Below are 24,676 nucleotides of genomic sequence, written 5' to 3' on the forward strand. Positions count from 1 at the left end.
CGCAGTTATGTAATGAATACCACAGAGCCAAGTTGAATACAAAGGTTGAGAGAGAGCAGTCTGTACACGCTGTTTACCCGAAGGGAAAGATACCTGGGGACTAAAGCCAGGGGAGCCTGATTGGGATATCAACTTGGATATACTGGAGCTGAGGGGAGGTCAGTGAAATGTGGCCTGGGGTCCAGTATGGAGTGACTGGAGTAGGTGGGTGGTCAAGAACTGGTTTGGGACAAATCTTGTCATCATTGGCCTTCCTGTTATAAGTAGTTATGGATACTCAGGGCTAGCTGTCCCTGAGGCTGCAGTAGAACCATGCAGAATGTTGGTGATTGATCACATTTGAAATAGTTGTCCATTTTGTAAACATGCATTTGCATTACTGCTCTGGAGTATAGGGTGTGGATAAAATATATTCTTGTGATATGCTCATAAAATATCTTAACCAAACATGCATTATTGAATTTTTATTAAAATGTCATATAAACTACTTGCTGTATTATTCTCCGGACAGTGCAGAGATCTTAGAACATCCTAACTTCGTTGATCTCTTTTTGTTGTTTTATGATTGTTGACATGTATTTTAGTTTATCATAGATTTAAAATATGACATCATTTTTGTGCAATTTAATATTCATTTAGATTTTTTCACGTATTTGCCATTCCCATGCTCTGTAGTTCTTCCTGCATTACTATACTTTCTTCTGGGATCATTTCCCTTCTGTTTGAAGAATTCCTTTAGTATTTACTTTAGTGCAAGTCTGTTACTATTAAATTCACTCAGTTTTTGCTATTTGTAAATATCTCTATTTTGTCTTTATTTTAAAAGCGAATTTTCATTAAGGTATAACTCACAGAAAAGTGCATAAATTATAAATGATGAATTTTCACAATGTGAATACACTGTGTAATCAGAATACAGGTCAAGGAACAGGACGTTATTAACATCCCAGCAGACCTGTCTGTATACCCTTTGAGTCAGCAACCACCCCAAGAGTCACCACTGTCATGAATTATAACACCATAAGTTTTGCATATATTTGAACCTATGTGTACAGAATCAACTAGTATTATACAGCCTAATGCGTGAGTTTTTTTCTCTGAGCTTTCTGAGATTGATCTGTATTGTTGCATATAGTTGTAGTTCATTCACATTTTAGTATCATACCCCCTTGTATTAATATACTATAATTTATCCATGGTTGTTTGATTTTTTGGATCCTACATTTGGATATTGAGCTATTGGAAATTATGGAAAATGCTGTTGTGAACATTATTAAGCAGATCTTTGGGTGAACGAATATAGCATTTTTGTTGAGTATATACCTAAAGGTAGAATTGCTAGTTCATAGTAGTTGGGTATTTTCAGTGTTAATAGGTACTGCCAAAAGTTTTTTTCCAAAATGATTGCATCTCACAAACATTTTGTTTTTTAATTTTATTAAAAGATTGTCTTAATGTTCTTATTTATTTTTGAGAGAGAGAAAGAGAGAGCACAAGTGGGGTAGGGGCAGAGAGAGAGGGGGACAGAGGATCTGAAGCGGGCTCTGTGCTGACTTCAGAGAACCCGATGCGGGGCTTGAGCTCATGAATTGTGAGATCATGACCTGAGAGCCAAAGTTGGACACTTAATCGACCAAGCCGCCCACATGCACCTTTAATTTTAATTTTTTATTTAAAAAATTTAATGTTTACTTATTTTTGAGAAAGAGAGACAGAACACAAACGGGAGAGGGTCAGATAGAGGGAGACACAGAATCTGAAGCAGGCTCCAGGCTCTGAGCTGTCAGCACAGAGCCCAACATGGGGCTCGAACCCATGAACCATGAGATCATGACCTGAGCAACCAAAGTTGGATGCTTAACTGACTGAGCCACCCAGGCATCCCTAATTTTAATTTTTTAAAAAGTTCTTGTTTTAATTCCAGTTAGTTAACATAGTGTTATATTAGTTTCAGGTGTACAATATAGTGATTCAGCAATTCCATATAGTACCCAGTGCTCATCACAAGTGTACTCCTTAATTCCTATCACCTATTTAATGCATACCCCCAAGCACCTGCCCTCTGGAACTATCCATTTGTTCTCTGTAATTAAGTTTGTTTCTTTGTTTATGTGTCTCTGTTTCTCTCTCTTTTTTCCCCCCTTTCCTCATTTGCTTTGTTTCTTAAGTTCCACACATGAGTAAAGTCATATGGTATTTGTCTTTCTCTGATTGGCTTATTTCACTTAGCATAATACTCTCTCTCCATCCATGTCATTGCAGATGGCAAGATTTCATTCTTTTTTATGGCTGAATAATATTTCGTTGTGTGTTTGTAACACTTTTTCCTTATTCATCAATTGATGGGACACTGGGCTGCTTCCATATCTTGTCTATCGTAAATAATGCTGCTATAAACATAGGGGGTACGTGTATCCTTTTCAATTAGTGTTTTTGTAGTAGTAGGGTAGTTCTATATTTACCTTTTTGAGGTGTGTTCCATAGTGGCTGTACCAGTTTGCATTCCCACCAACAGTGCACAATTGTCCCTTTTTCTCTACATCTTCACCAACACTTGTTGTTTCTTGTGTTGTTGATTTTAATCATTTTCTATGAGGTGACACCTCATCGTAGTTTTGATTTACATTTCCCTGATGCCACTCCCAAATTTTAAGAATTAAAACCAATCTGGGACATTAGTATGAATTTCATCAGGATTTGATGAGTGTCATGTTTACGGAAAGGCTATATCACTAATAATAGCAGGATTTGCTGGTCCATATGTAACTTCTGAAGACTGACTCTCAGATCTTTTTATGCTACTTGGGCTAATGTATTTTTAAAAATTTGGGTCTGTTGTCTTTTTTCCTCATATTTCCCATTCATGGCCCAGTCTAATTGGAAGCCAAGTTTCTACCCAGTATACTTCTCTCATATCTTATATTTTTCAGAGATAAAGATATATAGAAAGATAGGTGATGAATAGTGGTAGAATGCCACTGTCAGTCACCACAGGTTGTCTGGTTCTGGGCTTGGCCATATCTTCCTGGATTTTAGCGATAATATCATGTTAGAAGAATCACCCATCCCACGATTTCATTTATTCATTTCACCAGTGTTTGAGTGCCTTCTAAGTGTACTGTACCAGGTTTAAAGATACAAAGAAGAATGAAGTGCACCCATACCTTCAAGAAGATCACAGGTGCATAAACTAACACAGTACAGTTACAGTAATTCTAAAGTGATAGAGACATGTACAGAAAACTGTGTGAGCTTAAGGGAGAGGGTGACTGTGCTGGTGTGATGTAAGGCAAACTTCATAGAGGAGACCAATTTTCTGGAGGCCTTGAAGGATGAGCAGTGGGATAAAGGGAGGACACTTAGGCAGAAGCAACAGCAAGTACAAGGTTTAGAAATGTGGAAGAACTATTCAAAGAACAGTAGTACGTAAATTGTAGAATGGCATTTGTGCTGACACCCACTTCCCCATACCAAAAGCAGACACTGTTTAATCAGTCATTGCATTTTTGCTGCTAAATTTATAAGCAGCTTCAGAGTTCTCAGCTTTGCTTCAGGCAGCCACTACCACTTATTTGGAGTTGGCACGTGAAGTTGAACCTGTTTGTCTTCCTTGCAGTGGGCGTCCACTGTGCCTGGAGCATGGGATGTGTGGGGGTGTGGTGGAGAATGAGACAGACTAGAAAGGTATGTTGGCTGGGATCAGGTTATGAAGGACGTTTTTGTGCTGCACTGTTGAGTTTGTATGTTAGCCTGTATAGGCAATAGAGAGCCATATAAGGATTTTAAGCAGGAAAATGATGTAAGCAGATTACTCTTTTTGGATAGGTAACGATGGGAGTTTTGTAGAAGATGGATTGAATTGGCTAAAAACAAGGGCAGAGACACCAGCAGGCATTTCATACTATCATTAGATCGTAGTAACCTTTAAGTTGCCTAACCAGTTGGGAGTATTTATGGTATGATGGAGGTCTGAACAAGGGCAGACCTCGGGGAGAAAGAGTCTGATTGAGAGCAATCTAGGAAATAGTACAGGACGTGGCCCTTTAGTATTTTTTGTTTTTTTGTTTTTTTTTAAGTTTATTTATTTTTGAGAGAGTGTACAAGCAGGGAAGGGCCAGAGAGAGAGGGAGACCAAGAATCCCAAGCAGACTCCATGCAGTCAACGCAGAGCCCCATGTGGGACTCACCAACTGAGAGATCATGACTTGAGCCCAAATCAAGAGTGGGAGGCTTAACCAACTGAGCTACCCAGGCACCCCGGCAGGCCCTTTAGTGTTTGATGTGGGGGTGAGAAAGAGGAAGGAATCTTGGAATGCTCTCAGACTTCCCACCTGGGTACTTGGCTGCTGGGAAAGCAGGAGAGGCAGCATAGGGTGGGAAGATAATGACTTGTTAGAAACTAAATTGGCCTGGAAAAAATATTTTTCCTGTGGAGTCATATTTATTCCTACGAAGTTCCTCTGCAGATCAACTCTTTAATGTTGCATGGTAACACGGAAGATACAGGAGTAGGCAGTAGAAGGTGTGGTTTTAATTCTCAGCTCTGAAGCTTATATCATAACATGTTTGGGTAAGTGAACATGGGTGGTAGTTATGGCAGTATAACTACAGGAGCTTGCGTTTGCGAATAGAAGTACCTGAAGATACCTCTTTGACAAGGTTTCTGTTGGCTAGTATGGTCTCATACATGATGCCAGGGTGGGAGAGGAGATTCTAAGTGGAATGCACTTATGAAATGCTTATGAAATGCATGAAAACCAGAATTCTTCAGTTGACAGGAAATACAGGAATGTTTGGAACTGGCACTTGGTAGTAGTCCTTTTTTTATAATTTAGCTTGGGGAGGTTCCCCTCCAAGTCTTCTTTATTCTTGAATAAGGTGATAGTATGCTGTGATCTCAGTGGATTTCTTCTGAAGCCTCATGAAATTTAAGCAATTAACTTTTTTTTTAAAACATGCTTTATTTTTTTAAAAGTTTATTTTGAGAGAGAGAGAGAGGGCACGCACTTGAGTTGGGGATGGGCAGAGGGAAAGGGAGAGAGGAAGAGAATTCCAAGCAGGTCCCACCTTGTCAGTGAACCATGAGATCATGACCTGACCTGAGATCGAGAGTCAGACACTTAACCAACTGAGTGAGCCACTCAGGCACCCCTAATGCTTGAATTAATATCGGCAGGGAAAATTTTAATCCAAATCCACACTGTTTACAAAAAGAAACACAACTTCCATCATCCCGTCCTCTAACGCAGGAGTGTCAGGAATGTGGCTTCTGTATTGTCACTCCTGTCTGTTCCCATGGCAAACCTTGCTAATGGCTATGGACACCTTCCACCCTGTACTTGCCCTCACAACTCTTCTGAAGATGGTAAGACTGTCATTACCATCCAGTTTGAGTTGGCACAAAAGATTAAACCTTTTTGCTATATAAATTTTGTATACGTAAAATACACAAAGATAATACTTGAGTTTTGGTGGAAACATGCTGAAATTATTTTTTAGTGGAAAATACTTGACCTTTAATGATTTTTGTTCAATGAGATGAAATAAAGTTTAGTTAATTAAGGTTGCTGAATAGAAAGAAAAATCACACTCTAATAATTAAAACATTTTTAAAACTTTCTTTTTAGAACAAGATCAATTTTGGTCACTCTAGAACAGGTTGGGAGGGTGTGGGGTCTGGACCAAACTTACTCCTAGATTGGAGGGTGGCCATGATGATGGTGAGGCCTACCTTCATGGATGGACGACAATCAGGGGTGTTCGTTCCACCAGCCAGGCCCCACGAAATCCATTTGCAGGACTTGCTCATCTCATGAGCAAGCAGAGCCAGAAAAGGTAGACAGTGATACAGATAAGAGCCAGTAAGTGGCCTATGCTGGGAAAGTCTGGTAGTTGGTTTTAGTCACTGATGTGAGGTCCAAGGGCTAGAGTATAATCCCTAGGAAAGTGACTGGCAATAATAAGCCAAGGTTTTTTGTTTTTGTTTTTGTTTTTGTTTTTTTAAAGATAAGGGGTTTTATTATGGGATCTAGGATACAAAGTAAAGAGCGGGCCTCAAAAATAAAGCAGAAGCCCATATTTCAGAATTAAGATAAAGTTGAGATTTATGGCAAAGATGACTGACATGAAAGGTCACAGAGCCTGGCTTAGGGCAGAGTCTACAGATAGGAGTTAGAAGTTCTCAAGAAAGGAGAGTCAGGTTCTGGAAGGGCCTGTCACTGTCATAGACATAGACACTGTCTATGAATGAAGAGATGGGTGACATTTTTTCCATAAGTGGTATTAAGATTAGAGGTTTTATTCCTGACCAGGATCAAAGTCAGTTATCTCTAAGAGCAACATCGTGTTACAGAAGCAAACATGTGATGCCTTTATACTTCTACACTTCTTTAAAATAGTAAGATTATGCTTTAAGTTCTACAAAGTGTGATTAAATGTATTGTTCATATTGATTAGTCAAGGGATTCTTTGTCCTATTAAGAGGGCATAAGGCTCACATTAACAGCTCACATTAACAGCATATTTTTTTCTCTATCTGCATTTATTAGTCATGATCAGTGAACAAATAAACCAAAGTGATACTTAGAAAGTTTGTTTTTAGTATTCTCCACTAGTGTGGACTCTGTGCTTCACCTTTAGGCATCCATTGCTTCCCAGGCTCTCCCTTACTGAGCCAGGGGAGACTGTAGGACGACTAGTGGGCCAGCAGCCTGAGTAACTGGTCACAGTTCCTTGACCTTCAATGAATCATTTATCTCTAGAGCTTGAGCCTCCTCAGCTGTAAAAATGAAGGTTTTACACTGGCATTTACAATGTGTTTCAACTACATAAAGCGAATGCTTTGGATTAATTTTAAGTATTAATGAGATATTTCATTAACAATAATTTATTTTCTTAGAGTTTAAAAGAGCATTGCAGGGGTTGGTTTGAATGGCATGTATTTCTAGAAATGTTCCGGATAGTTCGGATGGATGCCTTTGGCTTTAATGCATTTCTGGCAGAGGTGTTCAGAGTAGTTCCACTGGTCATAGCATTTCCCTTGAGGTTGATGTCTTATAAAAGTAGAATATCTAAGTGAAGTTTTCAACCAGAGATGTTCAGTGTAGGGAGATGAAAAATTATAGTAACTAGAATCATTCATAGAGTGCTGCCAGTCTTGGAAGGAGCACTTGAGAGGCAAGATAAGACTGCCAAGGGCATGCACTGGCAGTAAAAGGCAACCGCTTACGCTACCCTGAGGAGACAGGGAGGAGAGAGTTGGTGAGAGGGCGAGGACTAAACTCCTTCCTGTGAGTCACATTTCAGAAAAGTTTAATACATTTATGAAAGCTCAGCTGCGTTCTCTTTGGGCCAACACAGTGTGTAGACACACGGGAGACCCCTCGAACTTACAGGCCAAGGCACAGGAGAGGGCCCGTTAAATTATACCTAGGGATCTGAGGGACCCAGTGGTCTGTTGACTTACAGTTTTTTGGGTTTGGAAGACGAGTCTTTCAGCTTATTTCCTCCTTGGAGAGAAGGTCAAAGACTTAAATGGCTCATATTAAGCTCATATTAAGTGTTTACTATGAGACCTTCAGTCGGCTAAGCAGTTTAGTTGGATTATTACTTTTGATCTTGACAACAACTCCAGGAGATAGGTACTCGTCTTAGCCTCTGCCTTCTAAATGGGAGACTAAAGTATAGAGGCCTTAAACTTAGCCAGCAGCCCACCTGGGATTCAAGCCCCAAGAGTCTGGCCTGGAGCCCTTGCTCTTAACCACTGTACTCCATTACCTTGTGCTCAGTGGGCGAGTTCTGACTCTGGAACATTCTGCATGGGATTCTCCTGTACACAGGGTAGCCTGGGATCGGGTTTGAGATGGTGAGAGCATGTAATATTGCTTTGACTTTTTCATGGTCTGTGTATTCATTTCCTGTAAGAAGTCATCGCTAATTTCGTAGCTTAAAACAACACAAAATTAGCTTACAGTTCTGGAGGTCAGAAGTCTGAAAATGGTCTTGTGTGCTAAAATCAAGGTATTTTCAGGGCTATATTTCTTCTGGAGGCTGCAGTGGAGAATCTGGTCCTTGCCTCCTCCAACTTCTAGAGACTTTCCATATTCCTTTGCCTGTGTCCCCCTTCCTGCATTCACATGGTTTCAGTCTTTGCTTCTGTCATCACAGCTCCTTCTTGGACTCTCCTGTCTCTCATAAAGCTCTTTGTTACATTGGTCCTGCCTGGATGGTCCAGCATAATCTCGCCATCTCTAGAGCCTTAACTTAGTCATAGCTTCAGAATCACCTTGCCATGTAAAGTAGTAAGTTCTGGGGACTTTACGGTATTTTTATTTATGGGTTGATTATAGAGATTGCCATTTCAGGCTTTCTTATTTTCAGGTTTTTGTTTTTTTTTTTAATGTTTGTTTATTTTGGAAAGAGAGAGAGAGGGAGACAGAGCGTGACCGGGGGAGGGTCAGATCTGAGAGAGGGAGACACAGAATCTGAAGCAGGCTCCAGGCTCTGAGCTGTCAGCACAGAGCTTGACACGGGGCTTGAACCCACAGACCGTGAGATTATGACCTGAGCCGAAATCAGATGCTTAACCAACTGAGCCACCCAGGCGCCCCCAGTTTTGAGTAATACCTAATGACAATTCACTCCCCACCACCTCCTCCTGAGCCATTGCTGAGCTCCAGCTGTTGTTGACCATTTGAGTGTCATCATCCTGGACACCACCACATAAGGAATTGGGGGGAAGCTATGTGTTAGGAACCTCTGCGGAGAGGTATGGAGTGAAATGTAGTAGCTTTTAAAGATCTATACAAGTATAAAAATGAGTTGAATTTTATAGTATTTTTTCATGTGATTTAGCTACTTTTTTATTTCAAAATCGATAACCTCTTTTACATGGTTGTAATCCTAGTAAGCATTTTGCTCTGTTTTTCTTAGGACTCTATTTTAATGTATTTACATTTCTCATCTTTCCACAGGGTTAATAGTGGTAAGCTTAGCTACCAGTTGCTGAGCTCCTGCAGTAGGCATTGTGCAGAGCCCCTCAAAACATTTTTTTTCCATTTAATTTTCATGTAAGCCCGTGAGGTAGATACTATTCCTTTTTTTTTTTTTTTTTTTTTTAATAGATGAGAAGGTGGAAAACCCTGCAAATATTTTGCTTTAAAGTTACATCACAGGGGCACCTGGGTGGCTCAGTTGGTTAAGCATCCAACTCTTGATTTTGGGTCAGGTCATGAACTCAAGGTTTATGGGTCTGAGCCCTGTGTCAGGCTCTATGTTGACAGTGTGAAGCCTGCTTGGGCTTCTTTTTGTCTCCCTCTCTCTCTGTCCTTCCCCCATGCATTCCCTCTCTCTCTTTCAAAAATAAATACACAAACATTTTAAAATTACATCACACTATTAGTAAGTATGGAAGTGAGATTTGAACTTAGGACTGTCCAAGTGTAAAGGCTTGCTCTTGTTATTCTGCCACACTGCCTTCCCAAGGCAGCTAAGAGAAAGGGTAATTATCAACAGGTGTGAAGAAGAAAAGGCTGTAGCACAGGGCTTTTGTGGTAGTGGAACATCAGATTTTATTTCATTCTTCCTGACAGCCAGGCCAAGAAGAGGAGCTTGATGAACACACAATCTTTGTTTGGTTAGCAAGTATACCAATTTTCTCCCATATCTAAATTCTAAATTCCTGTTAATCTTTCAGTAGCTATACTAGTGAGATTGTATGGCATAGTGGATAATGATTTGATCATTTAACAAATAAAAGATCCTTTATATGACTGTTTCTTGTGTCAAGTGTATAGATCTTTTTTCACTATAAATGTAACTTGGCAAAAAATTTTTGTTGGGGGACATAGGTATAAGCTAATGATTGTACAGTTTCAGTGTCATAACTTTTGACACTGAAACATCTGGTCGTGGATTCTGAGCCTTTAACGGCCATGATGTTTAAGAAACTCAGGTGTGGTTAGGCTGTAGGGATTATTTTATTATTAAATTTTGGTCTAACTGTTCAAAGTTGTACTTTTTCTCTAGTTTTCATATAAAAATTGTCCCAAAAGTGTACCTAATATACTTGTCTCTTACAGAGTATGAGTTCTGGGTTTTTTTTAAGTTTATTTTTATTTATTGAAGTAATTTCTACACCCAACATGGGGCTGAAACTCATGACTCCGAGACCAAAAGTTGCATGCTCTTCTGACTGAACCAGCTAGGTGCCCTCAGGGTATTTGAGGGTATTGAGAACTTAAGCTTGATGTTGATTGGTTTGAATCAAGTCTTTGAGAATGCTGTTCCTGAAAATATGGCTTGTCCAGGGTATCATTCTTCCCTTCTCACCCTGCTCCATTCCCAGTACAATCCATTAGCAAATCCTGTTAATTCTGCTTCTAAATTATATCTTAATTCTCTGCTTCCTGGTCACTGCCACCACCTGGGCTCATTGCTTTCCCCCAACTCCACCCGTTTGCCACCCCTCCTCCTTCATGCTTTCACCTTGACCCTCCACAGAGCAGGACCAACCGGGAAACCCACCTTGAATCAGCTCATGCCCTTGCTTAATCTCCTCCAGTAGCTTCCCATTGTCCTTAAAATCAAATCTAAACTCCTTACACTGTCCTGAAAGGCCTGTGTGATCTACCCCTCCCTGTCTTTCTAAATGCATTTTATGCTCCCCCCCCCCCCCCCCCAACACTTCCAGGGCTGTACCACAGGCTGGCTCTTGGATCTAGAACAGGTTTTTTTTTCTGTCAACCCTGTAGTTAGACGCTACCCAACATCATGATCTCTATTTAAATATCTTGTCTGACCACTGTAAATTGGATCATTTCTGTTATTTTCTCTCTCTCCCTTTTCTGTCCTTAATAGCATTTATTACCAGTTGTAGTTATTTTATTTGTTTCTTTGGGTCTGTGTTCACTGAACGTAAGCCCTATCCCTTCCTCATGCATTCCCTGTCCTTCAAAAAGGGAGCAAGGACTATGTGTGGCTTGTTTGCTGCTATATCATCAGTATTTTAGTACTTAGTAGGTGTTAGCAAATATTTATTCAATGAATGAGGGGGCAGAGGCAAGCTGACAGGAGGACAGTGTTTATCTATTGATACTGATGCTCAGTTTCAGCATGAAAAAAAGAACATACTTTCACAGATGGACCCAAACATTGCCCACATTTGGTCCCATGGGAAAATTTGGAGAATAATTCTGAGAGCTATTTATTTATCATAAAGATTATAGGGGCCCTGTGTCTTTTTGGTGGGCATTGTGTGCCTTCTTCTTATTCAGCTAATTTGAATCATATTCATAACATGGCTGTGTGACAGACAATTCAGCTGCACACTGAGGTTTCTACTAGCTTACAAGTATTATTCATCTACATGAACATCTTGAATTTTTTCTGAAACTGTACCTTAATTTCCACCGTGTAGTTGTGTGGTTCATCAAATTTTGTGATTCCACTGAGGTGAGGACATTTCAGAGAGTGTGCTATGTTAGGCCTAAATCTGAACAGCCAAGACTATGAGTGGTCTTTTTTTTTTTTCTAATGTTTAGTTATTTATTTTGATAGGGTATGCATGTGTGTGGGGGTGGGGGACAGGCAGAGAGAGAGAGAGGAAGAGAAAGAATCCCAAGCAGGCTCCAAGCTGTCAGCACAGGGCCCGATGCTGGGCTTGATCTCCCAAATCATGAAATAGTGACCTGAGCTGAAATTATGAGTAGGATGCTTAACCAACTGAGCCACCCAGGCGTGGTCTTCTAAGACCAGAGTGGTCTTCTAAGGTTTGTTCACCAAAATGCTCTTTCTGGTAACATTGAGTAGACTTGTTGAATGGAAGCGTCTGATTACTAACATTTAGGATTTAAAATGTTTGCATTGTATTAGTTGAGGATTTCTTTATGACAGGCATTTTACATTAGGGCTCGTTTGTTTCTTAAAGCCATTTTATGTCAGTTTATAGGAAGATTGATTTTTCCATTTCCTAGGACATGAAGGAACTTGTCTAGTAAATCTTAAGAGCAGATCGGATATTTCAGAATCAGTTAAAAAGAAGGACCTAAAAAAATTCAGCCTTGATTCTTCCAGCATTATTAAAATGCTCATTCCTTTTGGGAAACAGTGAGCTGAAGTTTTGGCTTGCTATGCATATCATCCCTCTTCTTAGAGTATAAGTACAATGATAATGTTGGAATATTTTGAAACTTAATGTTTAAGTATCATTTCAGATATTTCCTTTTATTTTACATCATCAGATAGTTAATCTAGCCTTTTAATTAACCTAATAATAATAAAGTTGTTAGAACTTTAATTGTTGAAAGAAAGAATTCACTGCATTTAATAATCTGAAACCTTGGTTAGGCCTACCATCAGCTTAGTTTACTGTACTTGTAGAAAGTGAAGTTATATGATTCTAGGTTTTAGAGGGATTCCTTAGGTTTAGTTTTGGAAAACAGGTGGTTGACCTTTGACAGAGGACTCAAAAGTTGTCAAATGAAAATTTCTTAGTTGCTACTCTAGCAGTTTCCAACTGTCAAATTGAGGAATACATTTTCCCATTTCCCCAGATACAGTATTATAATTGGTAGGTAGCTGGGATAGCAGCTCTGCAATCCCCTATCCTAACCCCAGTGGCCACTGCAAGTGGGAATGGAGGACAGGTCATGACAAAGTTCAGGAGCCTTAGAGTCTACTCTTAGCTCTGTCATTTTGTGCAAGTCATTTGACTCCTCAGGCTCAGATTACTCATTGGTAAAATGAATGGATTGGGCAAGATCATTTCCAAGGTTCCTTTTAGCTCTGCTGTCATGTAATTAGGATTTTTCTGATTCCTGGGTCAGAGTCTGGGCAGGGATTTGGATGGCAGAATAGTGTAGGTGGTCAAGCATTTCGTAGTTAACCACATTTCTGTAGTTGCATGATTTAGTCACTGGGTCATATTGAATAAACAGAAGTGGTTGTGCACTCTCACAAAAATAGGAAATAATTTTCAGTTTTATAATAGAGGTCATTGAAAAAAATCTTATTTCATAGGACTCACAAGTCCTTGTGACATCACTCTGTCATTCTTTGAGTACTTCATTACTTTCTGGTGCAAAAAGATGTTCCAGTTTATCTTGTAATTTCTCTGTCCCATCTGTGGAGTCAGCCAATCCCAAGTCCTGGTTCCTTTGAGGGAGAATGGGCTAGGTGTGCTCTTGCAAAATGGGGTACTATTGCTTCTCCCTCTTTTGGAAGAGAAGCTAAGGAGTATGTTTTTTTTGAAGTTAGATAATACCTCTAATGCCAGTTTACCACCACAGGCTCTTCCTCTCCTTCCCACACGTTAGGAGTGTATGCTCCTTCTCCCTCAGTTCATAATTCCCAGCAGTATCACTGTATTTATTTGCTCAGTGCTACAACACAATAGTTTCAAAAATTTTTACCAACTATACTACCAACAACAAACCTTCTACGTAAAATTGTAGATTTCTTTGCAATTCTCTTTACCTTAAGAATCTGTCATACTGAAGATGTACTTCCATGTACTTTCAAAGAGTTTGTTCTCTGTTATAGTTGTCTTAACACTGTATTTCCCCCTCCTTCCCTTCCTTCCCCTTCCCTCCCCTCCCCTTCCCTCCCCTATTCCTTCTATGGAATAGACACTCTAAATGTTTGTTGAGAGGTAGTCTGTGCCTTTCTTTGAGCTGCTCCTGTTCACAATACTTTGCTAGGTTAAGTTAATCACCCTTTCTGTAGGAGTCAAGGATAATTAATCTACCAAAAGCACTGATGTTCTGAGCAGTCATATACACATACGTAAAACTGTATAATATATGTAAAATTCTATATTATACAGTTTCATGTAACAATATATGAATATATAAATAACAGTTATGTATTTATCAAACCATAGTATATAAAACCTTTATATATATATATATTTTTTTCAATATATGAAGTTTATTGTCAAATTGGTAAAACCTTTATATATTAAACCCATTTGATCTGTATGTTCATGTAATCTTTATTTATTGCTCGTAAATCATTTTTAATTCACAGAACCTGTGGTCACTTATCTTCTGGTCTCAATTTCAGCCAGTATTTCACATTAGGATTATTAGGTCATCAGAAATTGTGGGTTTCAGTTTTTTCATTTTAAGAGTCAGGAGGCACATAAAAAACATTATGTTTTGTGTGTGTGTGTGTGTGTGTGTGTGTGTGTGTGTGTGTGTGATATCATAAACTCTAAGGTGTATAAATTCTCATTAAGCATTGAAGAAAAAACACAGACTGAAGGAACAACCACTGTGGGTTAGGGCTAGGTGTGGGGGTCATAGCCTGGAGAGAGGAAGCAGTTAGGGGGAAGGATAATGTTATTGGAGGAAAGGAGGTAGAGATTAATGTATGTTTGAAGTGAGGACAATGAAATTTAAGATGTGTGGACTGGGGAAATTACATTTTTTAGTACCCAATATAAATGTGTAACCTGTTCTTTTTGTTAAAACTACTTAATAAGTGATCTTTAAGATAGGTGTTTTTTATTGAAAAAGTATGTTTTATTCATCCAAATTGAAATAAATATACAATTTTACATGTTTCTTGGTGTTCAGTCTCAGTGATGAAGAGAAAATGTTGCTGCAGCCAAATATTGTTCAATTCTAGTTATTGATTAGGTGATCCTCTATTGGAAAAATTACTAAGTTAATTATGTGGTTTTGTCTAATCATTAATCAAAGAAAAACAACCATCATGTATTAAAGAAACTATTAGTTTAAGACATTTATGCTTTTATTGAAATGATCACTGTGCCTGTAAACTGGAATATATGTTTGGAAAGAAGCCCAAGAGTCTTTAAAGATTTTTTGAAGGTATTTTAGAGGATTTTAAAAGGTACCTTTTAAATACCTTTAATGTATTTTAAGATATCTTTAAAATAAATTAAGATTTTGATAAAAATATTTTTATTTTACTTTCATTAACTTGTATATATGCATATTAAATATGTGTGTGTGTTTTAGATCTTATTATAATTGAATATATTCTTCCCATCTTTCTATTATTTTGTTTTGGTCCTATTTAAACAAATCCCTAAGCAGGACTTTCTACAATGTTTGGTCATTCTAGCATCTTTTATTTGCATAGCTTTTCATAGATATAATGAAGCCATGCCAGAGTAACTGAGATATTTTTATCAGTATGAAAAAGCTAAAATCCTTTGAAAGTAACTTTTTGTATTTTTATTACAGGTAAATTGGGATACTCACATTGTACAGAGACAGAGGTAAGAGAAATGCTCAAAAATTTGTTAGTAAAGCAGGTTTGCAGTTCTTTAGACTAACTTAAGTATTGAACTATCATTATGGATTTTTGGCCTTCTGACAAGGATATGTTGACAGCAGGTGTATATCTTTTACATTTAAGAAGAGTAAAATGTGGAGAAAAATCAGTTATATTGTTTATTTATATATTTTTAAAAGATTTTATTTTTAAGTAATCTCCACACTCAATGTGGGGCTAAAATTCACAACCCCGAGATCAAGAGTTGCATGCTCCACTGACTAAGCCAGCCAGGCGCCCCCTCCTTGCCCATATTTTTAAAAGTCTAGGGTGTGTTAAAAAGATTAGCTTAATCATGGTTTTAAAATTTTCCCATGTTATTATTTGCAAAATTGAGATACTAAGATTCAGAGCCCTTAATAAGAAATAGTTTAAGTTCACTTTTTTTCATAATCCAATCTGATGTGTCATAATCATTTAAATGTGTTGGAATCCTCTGGACCTGTCTTGGTGTAGGAAAAAAACAGGGGCTTGGAAACAGTATTCTAGTAAGATTAATAATGAATTAAATGCTTTGTTATTTGTATAAACAGATTTAGTACTTTTTAATAATTTAGTTCAAAATTCTGACTGTGAATTTTAAGGAATTTCCATGTGATTCCCTGTGTTCCTTGCAGGAATTTCAAGGGTAACACTGAAATATAAGGGTAGCATCCATGAAGTATGTATATGTGGTGTTCTTTTTAGGAACTGTACATCTTTACATTAGGAATCTTGGGTATTTATTAATGGCAATGACTAAATAAAGGATTTAGGAAGTTATTTTTTTTAATTTGATAACCTGTCTACTGTTGTAGGTTTTAGTAAATTTCAACTGTTATTTTAAGTAAAATGCAAGCTTTCTAAGGGATTGTATTGTATAATAAAGAAGCAAAAATAATTTTTTTTTTGCATTCAGAAGTTACTATTTTTTAAAATGTTTATTTTGAGAGAAAGTGTGAGTGGAGGAGGGGCAGAGAAAGAGGGAGAGACAGAATCCCAAGCAGGCTCTGTGCCATGAGTAGAGAGCCCAGTTCGGGGCTCAAACTCACCAACTGTGAGATCATGACCTGAGCTTAAATCAAGAGTCAGATGCTTAACTGACTGACTCAGATGCCCGTATGGTTTATTTTTGTGTCTTCAGCTTTGGGAGTAGAGATCATTTTTTTCCAAATTAGCTCAAAAAATAGGCAAGAATGTAATAAATTTTTTTTTTTTATTGTGAGAATTTTTGAGTAATACAAAGAAGTGGGGCTTGATTGGAGTCAGAAGATAAAATTTCTCTCTGTGGTTTCTGGTGTGCGTCTTTCTAGGTATGTAATTTTGAGCAGTAATTTTTTTCTCCCAGAACTTTGGCTATCTTATCTGTAAAATGTTAATCATAATTCCTATTAACTTCATGGGTTGTGAAATTTTAAAGAGCAAATATATGTGAAAATGTTATATAAACCCTGAAGACACTATATATGTCAAGATGTCAAAGTCTCATTATTCTGTCTTATTATGTTGTATTGCCATAAAATCTGAATGGTTATAGCATTTTGTTTAGTACTCGTTTTGTATAGGAACATCACTCATTTTATCTCCGTTGTCTCCTAATTAGTAGCACTTATTCTTTGACCTACACCTTGGGTAACCAGAAACACTGGAATCTAAACAGAACTCTCATTCAGGATTTTTAATAATCATTTAAAGAGGGAAAAATAACAAGAAAATAAGATCAATCTGATTAATTTAGTTTACAAAATAGACTTGGGGTATTTTCTAGGGGTAACAGTGGTTGCTTCCTCTGGCAAAGAGACTGGAATTGTGGGTGGGGATTTATCTATATTGTTTGAATTTTTTAAAATGAGAATGTCTTAACGTATTACTTTATTTATTAAAATAATAAAATGAAGGAACAGTAGAGGCAATGGGAACTGTTTCAAGAAGTTTGGTGGCTTGAAAGAAAGAGGGTACAGCTTAAGTAGGAAGTTTTGTTTTTTAGGAATGATGGTACTTGGGGAGGTGGGGGGTCGTGGTGGTAAGGAAGCAGGAGGGAATAGGCTGGAATCCAAGTTAGAGAGTGGATATATGCTGTAACTAGATGTAGGACTACATTTGGCTTGACTAGACTGATGGTTCTCCAAGTGTGGTGGGAGGACTTGGGGGTGGGGGTGTGTGTTCCTGACACCCTTTCAAGATCCAGCTATTTTTGAAGTAATACTAAGACATTACCAGCCCTTTTATTTACTTTGATTCTCTCGAGGATACAGTGGTATTTTCCTTGGCCACCTATGACATACCACACCTCAGAAGCAGAGGCAAGGTCTAGCCAGCTTTTATTAAGCATGACCTTCAATAGTTTTATAAAAATGTAAAACAGTATCTCATTATTTTTTTTTGAAAATAGAGTTTTTCCCCCATAAAAATGTTACTTATATTAACATATTTAATATTTTTCAGTGATTTAAGTGATTAAAAAATTTCTCAGTTTTAATTTCTGATACAGGAGATATTGGTAGATTATGGCTCACATACACAAAAGCTCCTTGGATTCCTCAGTAGTTTTTAGAGTGTAAAAGGGTCACAGTCTGAGAGCTGCCGGGCTCTGCGGTGTGGTTATAGTGGGTATTTTTTCCTGAGAAATAGAATTGAAGGCTGAGAGCAGTAAAACCACAGTCTTGAGGAAGACCATGGGAAATTGAGGGAATCCTTGATAATAAGGATTTAAGCCAGTCTTTTCTGTCCGTGAGATGACAGGGTCATTTCTGAGAATGAGGTTATCCTGGATCAGAACGGTGATTGCTAGAGCCTCTTTTGCCCTTTCATTGGTCTTCTGTTGAGAGGAAATGCTCATCACGCTCTGGCATTAAGTGCAGACCAAAGTAAGGGCTGCTAACAAGTTGTAGGCGAGTGGAACTGTGAAGGGCCCTGGATAAGGTGGAGTAGCACGTTGCTTGCTCCACATTGCAGTGCAGGTTCACGCCCCAGGAGCCCATATGTTGGGTGTTTGTGCTTGGGCCCAGCTCTGGCTCCACCCTTTCCCTTCACTTCTCGGCCTCAAGATTCCTCATCTGAGAGATGGGTGAATACAGAGTTTAGCATAAAGCCTGGCTTAATGAATGTAGCTTGGGAGGTGTATAGTTTCCTGGGACAGAGAAAGTCATCTTCCTGAGCAAGGCTCATGGACTACTAGGACCCTCCGGTGACTGCTAGGGAAAGCAGAATCCCTTTACATCATCAGGACGTATAACTCGAAGTGTTCAACTATATTATTTTAATAGGTTTTGTAGTATATGGAAATCATATTATGAATTGTTTTCTAGTTTTACTTACAATTCTCTTTTTAATACTTTTCCTGTATTCAGAAAAACCAAACAAAAGTATGAGTTTAGAGAAAGCAAGGAGGCCATAAGTAGGCGTTCAGTCAACTTTCATGTGATCTTGTACCTCAGTATAGCTTAATGTTTCTAAAAGATCAAGTATTGTACCTTATTTCTCACTGTTTGGAAAATTTCTTGAGTGTACTTGATTATACTAGTGTTTTCCAGTATTTGAACTCATTAAGGGAAATCTTTCATATAGTTTGTTTTATTTTTTTTAATGTTTTATTTATTTTTGAGAGAGAGAGAGTGTGTGCACGAGTGGGGGAGGGGGCAGAGAGAAGGGGACAGGGGATCTGAAACAGGCTCTGTACTGACAGCAGAGAGTCCAGTGTGAGGCTCAAACTTACAAACCATGAGATCATGATCTGAGCTGAAGTCAGACACTTAACCAACTGAGCCACCCAAATGCCTTCATATAGTTTGTTTTAAAAGACATTGCAAAGTTTTTTACTTTAATAGGCAATTTAATTTTTTCCTGTATCTCTTTTCCATTTTTTGAAGGTATAATTTGCATACAGTAAAACACCCTTTTCAGTTATAGTTCTTTGAGTTTTGAGAAACATTAAGTTGTGCTAACCAACTCCACGATCAAGTTCTGTCATTCCCCAAACTCCTCCAGTGGCTCTTGGTGGTCATTCCCTCACCTCCCCCACTCCCTGCCTCTGTCAACCACTGATCTGTATTTTGTCCTTTCATTTTGAGAAGGGCATATAATTTCAACAGTACATTACCCCTGCTTCTCCCTCTCTAGAAGTGCTCACAGCTCAGCCTGGTCATTTATAAACTCTTGATGACTGACCTGTTCCTGTGGGCACTAAGAGGCAGTTATGTTCCACAGTTTGAGGGAGCTTTTACCCATTTTACAAGTTTTTCCTACTGCCATTATTTAAATAATTTTGTGGGTTGTACTTTTATATTTGAAGAAAATTGCTAAGCACTTAATGCTAAAACATAAAGGATTTGAATTTTTCAAGTATTTTAATTGAGGCATTTTTATTGTTGTTTTCAGCTTTCCAAATTTTATCACATCCCTGTTTGCTATTAACCACCACTAACTATGAAGCACTGAGGCCCTTTCCCTTTAGCAGGGAAGAAGGTTAAATGAATAACTAGAACAATCCTCTTGTTCCCTTGGTAGATTAGCTGCTTTAAGTGGAATAGGTTAAAACATTATATAAAGTTTTGCCAGTACTTTAATCTTGATAAAGCTAGTTTATAAAAATCGTAGTGTAGCAGGAAAATGTAATCTTTACTGTGGGAAACTATAAAAGATTCATGTTCACATCTTAGGAATAGAGTTGATATATACTGTACATAAATACTTATTCTGTCTCATTCCCACATTGAATCTTAAAAAAAAAATACTTTAGAGCTAACTGTATGCTAAGTACTGCTGTAGACATTAATTTTATCCTCTTAACTAACTTAAAAACAAATTTTAGAAATGAGAGCTGAGGTATAAAGAGGTTAAGTAAATTGCCCAAGGCCATAGAGCCAGTGTGTTGCAGAACCACTTCCCTTCGCCTTAAATTTGTTTGTCTTTATCCAGCCTTTATTTATCTGCAGTGTAAGGCATCTACATAATGCTGGCAATTAGTTTAGTGCCCCATTCGGGACAGTGAAATGGCTGTGTCTCCTTATTCTGTATGTGTCTTTTACCTGTGACTACAATTCCTGGTGTTGTGTAGCCAGGGACTGTGTTCCTGCCCCATGTAAACTGGGACTGTGTTCTTGCTCGATGTAAACTGGGCAAAGGAATGGTTGCAGTCCCTGAACCTTCAACCCTGTTGGTTAGACGAACATAGAGTTCTGTAGTGTAGTAATTTGTGAAGTAGTCTGATTCTAACTTACTCAGAATGACTCAAGAATTGTTCTCTATATTTGAACCTCCTGGGAAACCAGACTAACTAGAATTAGTCTGCTTTGTGGGGGAGCCCAAATATATCAGAGTTAGTGCCTTGGACTTACTCCATTTTGATTACATATAGTTTTTGACACAAACAGGATTACATGAAAATTTTTTATGTTTCCTGAGCAGCCTAAAATAAACTGCCAAAGGTAGTATGTGGGAGTTTGCTGCTTTAACACAGAGTATAACATTTAAAAGTTGCCCATTTTGTTGGGGCGCCTGGGTGGCTCAGTCGGTTAAGCGTCCGACTTCAGCTCAGGTCACGATCTCGCGGTCTGTGGGTTCGAGCCCCGCATTGGGCTCTGTGCTGACAGCTCAGAGCCTGGAGCCTGTTTCTGATTCTGTGTCTCCCTCTCTCTGACCCTCCCTCGTTCATGCTCTGTCTCTCTCTGTCTCAAAAATAAATAAACGTTAAAAAAAAAAATTAAAAAAAAAAAAAAAGTTGCCCATTTTGTGTTTAGCTAAATCAGCCCACTGCCCTTTGATTTCATCTCTGGTTCATGCAGACCCATGGTGACCGTGGGATGAGTAATACCTCTTTTAATTGACATTTGATAGCCCTTAGTTAACTTCAAAAGTAACTTAAAAATGTAAGTTGAAGAAGTATGTTCAGTTAACCCTTGAGCAACTTTGACTCCCCAAAAAGTTAACTACTAATAACCTTACCAACAGATCCTTTTTATGTTGTATGCTCTTACTACAATAAAGTAAGTTACATAAAATGTTATTAAGAAAATCATAAGGAGGAGAAATACATTTACAGTATTGTACTGTATTTAACTGAAAAATCACAGTATAAGTGGACCCATGCAGTTCAAACCCATGTTATTCAAGGATCAGCTGTAATATTTTTATGAAAATATTTGCATTTGTGCATAACTACAGCTGCATAATGAGCTTGTTTAAATGATTGTGAGGTTAGTATTTGATACCAAACTAATTAAATCTTAAAGCAGAAACAAAAAGACAATTACTGTCAGATCTGTTCTTTCAGTGGATTTTAAACCTTACTTTAAGGTTTTATAAATGGAATTGCATGACAAGAAGTTAAAATAATGATATATGTTCTATAAAAGGATTGGAAGAATAAGCTCCATTAACTGCAGGTAACAATAGCATTTTCTCCTTGGTCAGTAGACCAAAAGAAATGGGAAGGCTGCTCACACTCTACTTGCTGTGCTTTTGGATTAAAAACCCCAAACATGCCTGAATTTACATGGCCTTTTGGCTGACTTCAACTTAAATGGTTTGGAAATTGGCTTGTGTGTCTGCAGAGTAAATTGTGTCTACCTTTGAGTTGTTGCTTCTGAGTATGAATATTAGTAGAGGTTAGTAGTGAGGTTTAATGGTGTGATAAATAGATAATCTCATTTGGATTACATGTGTCATCAGATAGAGACTGGCATGTTATGTTAGTTACTTGTTATATTTGAAATTCATTTCACCCACCTTCCTTGCCTTTCTTTCTTCCTGCCTCTCTTTCCCCTCTACCCTCCCTCTTCTCATAACATTTATTACCAAAATGTCTTTCTGTGTTGTAGTCATAGATGTCTTAAATACGTGGTTTGACCATAGGATACAAAATTTATACAGGTAGTATTCCTTTGTATAGTTTTTACTATATTTGAAGACCAATAACAATTATATATGTATGGTTTTTACTATATTTGAAGACCAATAACAATTATATATGTATGTCTGGCAGAGGATTTCAGAATAGCTCAGATTATCGAGAGTAAACATAGTATTCTTGACTGAGTAGAAAGTTTACACTATAGGAATCTGAAGCACCTGTAAGTACTTTGATAATAGAGTAGAAGGTTTTCATTATAATTTGCCTTATCAGGGAGCCATATCAATCTGCCTTAATGAAAAGTCTGTGGGTTCAAGCCCTGCGTCGGGCTCTGTGCTGACAGCTCAGAGCCTGAGGGCTGTTTCAGATTCTGTGTCTCCCTCTTTCTCTGACCCTCCCCTGTTCATGCTCTCTCTCTCTGTCTCAAAAATAAATAAAAATGTTAAAAAAAAACAGTGTAAAAAAACCCATTATCAGTAAAATTAGGTACTTTACTTGGTGTTGTGACAGTTCCCTAATGTCTTTTGATGATGGGCTTTATCAAGTGAGAGCTTTATCAAGATATCATTCACAGATATAAGTCACCCGTTTATAGTGTGTATTCATTGGTTTTTGGTATATTCACGGAGGTATGCAACCATCACAACACTCACTTTTAAAACATTTGTGTCACCTCTGAAAATCCAGTACCTTTAGCTATCATCCACCATTCCCTAGTACCCTTACACTACCCCAAACAACAACTAATTTACTTCCCATGTCTATGGATTTGCCTATTCTGGATATTCCATATAAGTGAATTATGTGATATGTGGTCTTTTGTGCCTTTCACTTAGCACAATGTTTTCAAGATTTATCTGTGTTATAGTGTATATCAGTACTTCATTCCTTTTTACTGCTAAATATTCAACTATATGGATATGCCATATTTTGTTTACCCATTCATTAGTGGATGGACATTTGAATCACTTCCACCTTTTGGCCATTATGAATAATGCTCCTATAAAGGTTCCTGTGTAAGGTTTTGTGTGGATGTAAGTTTTTATTTCTCTTGGTTGTATACCTATGGGTAGAATTGTTGGGTCAACTGGTAGCTCCATGTTTTAAACCTTTGAGGAATTGCCAAACTGTTTACCAAAGTAGCTCCATCATTTGACATTCCTACCAGCAGTATCTGAGGGTTTGGGTTTCTCCACATCCTCACTGGTACCTGTTGTTATCTGCCTTTTTGATTCTAGCCATCCTGGTAGGTGTAAAATGGCATCTGTTTTGGTTCTGATTTGCGTGTTTCCCTGATGATTAATGATGTTGAGCATGTTTTCATGGTTATTGGCTATTTGTACATTTTTCTGTTCATCTTTGCCTTTTTAAATTGGGCTCTTTATTGTTGAGTTGTGGTTGTTCTTATATATTCTACATACAAGTCCCTTATCAGATACATGATTTACAAATATTTTCCCCCATTCTTTGGGCTTTCTTTTCATTTCTTGATGGTATACTTTTAAGCACAAAAGTTTTTAATTTTGATGCAGTTTTAATGTGTCTGTTTTTTCTTTTGTTGCTTGTTGTTTTGGTATCTTAGGAGTCTGTTGCCAAAAGCAAGATCATGAGCATTTACCTCTATGTTTTCTTCTAAGAGTTTCATAGTTTTGCCTCTTATACTTTGACGGTCTTTGATCCATTTTCCAATTTTTTTTTAATATGAAGTGAATAAGGGACCAACATCATTCTTTTACGTGTCGATATGCAGTTGTCCTGACACCATTTCTTGAAGAGACCATTCTTTTCCTCATTGAATAGTCTTGGCACCCTTGTCAAAAATCAGTTGACCATAGATCTGTGGGTTTATTTCTGGATTCTCAGTTCTATATTGTCCTGCCAGCACCATGCTGTCTTAATCGATTTCCACTTCTTGGTAGTAAGATTTGAGATCCAGAAGTGTGAGTCCCCCAGACTTGTTCTTTTTCAAGATTATTTTGATTCTTCTGGGTGCCTTGCATTTTTATATGAGCTTTAGAATCAGCTTGTAAATTCTACAAGGAAGCTAGCTGGGATTCTCATATGGATAGTGTTGTATCTTTAGATGGCTTTGGGTAGTACTGCCTCTTAATGGTGCTAAACCTTCCAATCCATGAATACAGGGTGTCTTCCCATTTATTTAGATGTTCTTCAGTTTTTTTCAATGATATTTTGTAGTTTTCAGAGCATAAGTTTTACGTTTACACTGTTAAATATATTCATAAGTATTTTATTCTTTTTGATGCTAATATAAATGGAATTGTTATCTTAATTTCATTTTTGGATTGTTCATTGCAAGTATTTAGAAGTAAAGTAGAGGGGTGCCTGGGTGGCTCAGTCAGTTGAGCATCTGGCTTTTGGTTTCAGCTCAGGTCATGATCTCATGGTTCACAAGTTTGAGCCCCGTATTGGAGCTCTGTGCTGACAAAGTGGAGCCTGCTTGGGATTCTCTCTCTCTTTCCCCCTCTCTCTCTCTGTTCCTCCCCTGTCCTCCCTCCCTCTCTCTCTCTCAATATAAATGAATAA

General features: G+C 37.9%; 1 protein-coding gene across 6 annotated transcripts in view; it reads left to right on the top strand.

The window, feature by feature from the left end:
• Positions 1-24,676, top strand: part of SPIRE1 (spire type actin nucleation factor 1) — a 198,820-nt gene that overhangs the window by 7,919 nt on the left and 166,225 nt on the right. For 5 of the 6 annotated variants that reach the window (XM_042909576.1, XM_042909577.1, XM_042909578.1 and 2 more), the window contains exon 2: positions 15,213-15,247. In XM_042909576.1, the coding sequence (XP_042765510.1) occupies positions 15,213-15,247 (35 nt within the window). Of the gene's footprint in view, positions 1-8,251; positions 8,301-15,212; positions 15,248-24,676 lie in introns of those variants that run through there. The other variant, XM_042909581.1, reaches the window with a different exon arrangement.

Source organism: Panthera leo, chromosome D3 (assembly GCF_018350215.1).
Source record: "Panthera leo isolate Ple1 chromosome D3, P.leo_Ple1_pat1.1, whole genome shotgun sequence".
NCBI lineage: Eukaryota > Metazoa > Chordata > Mammalia > Carnivora > Felidae > Panthera > Panthera leo.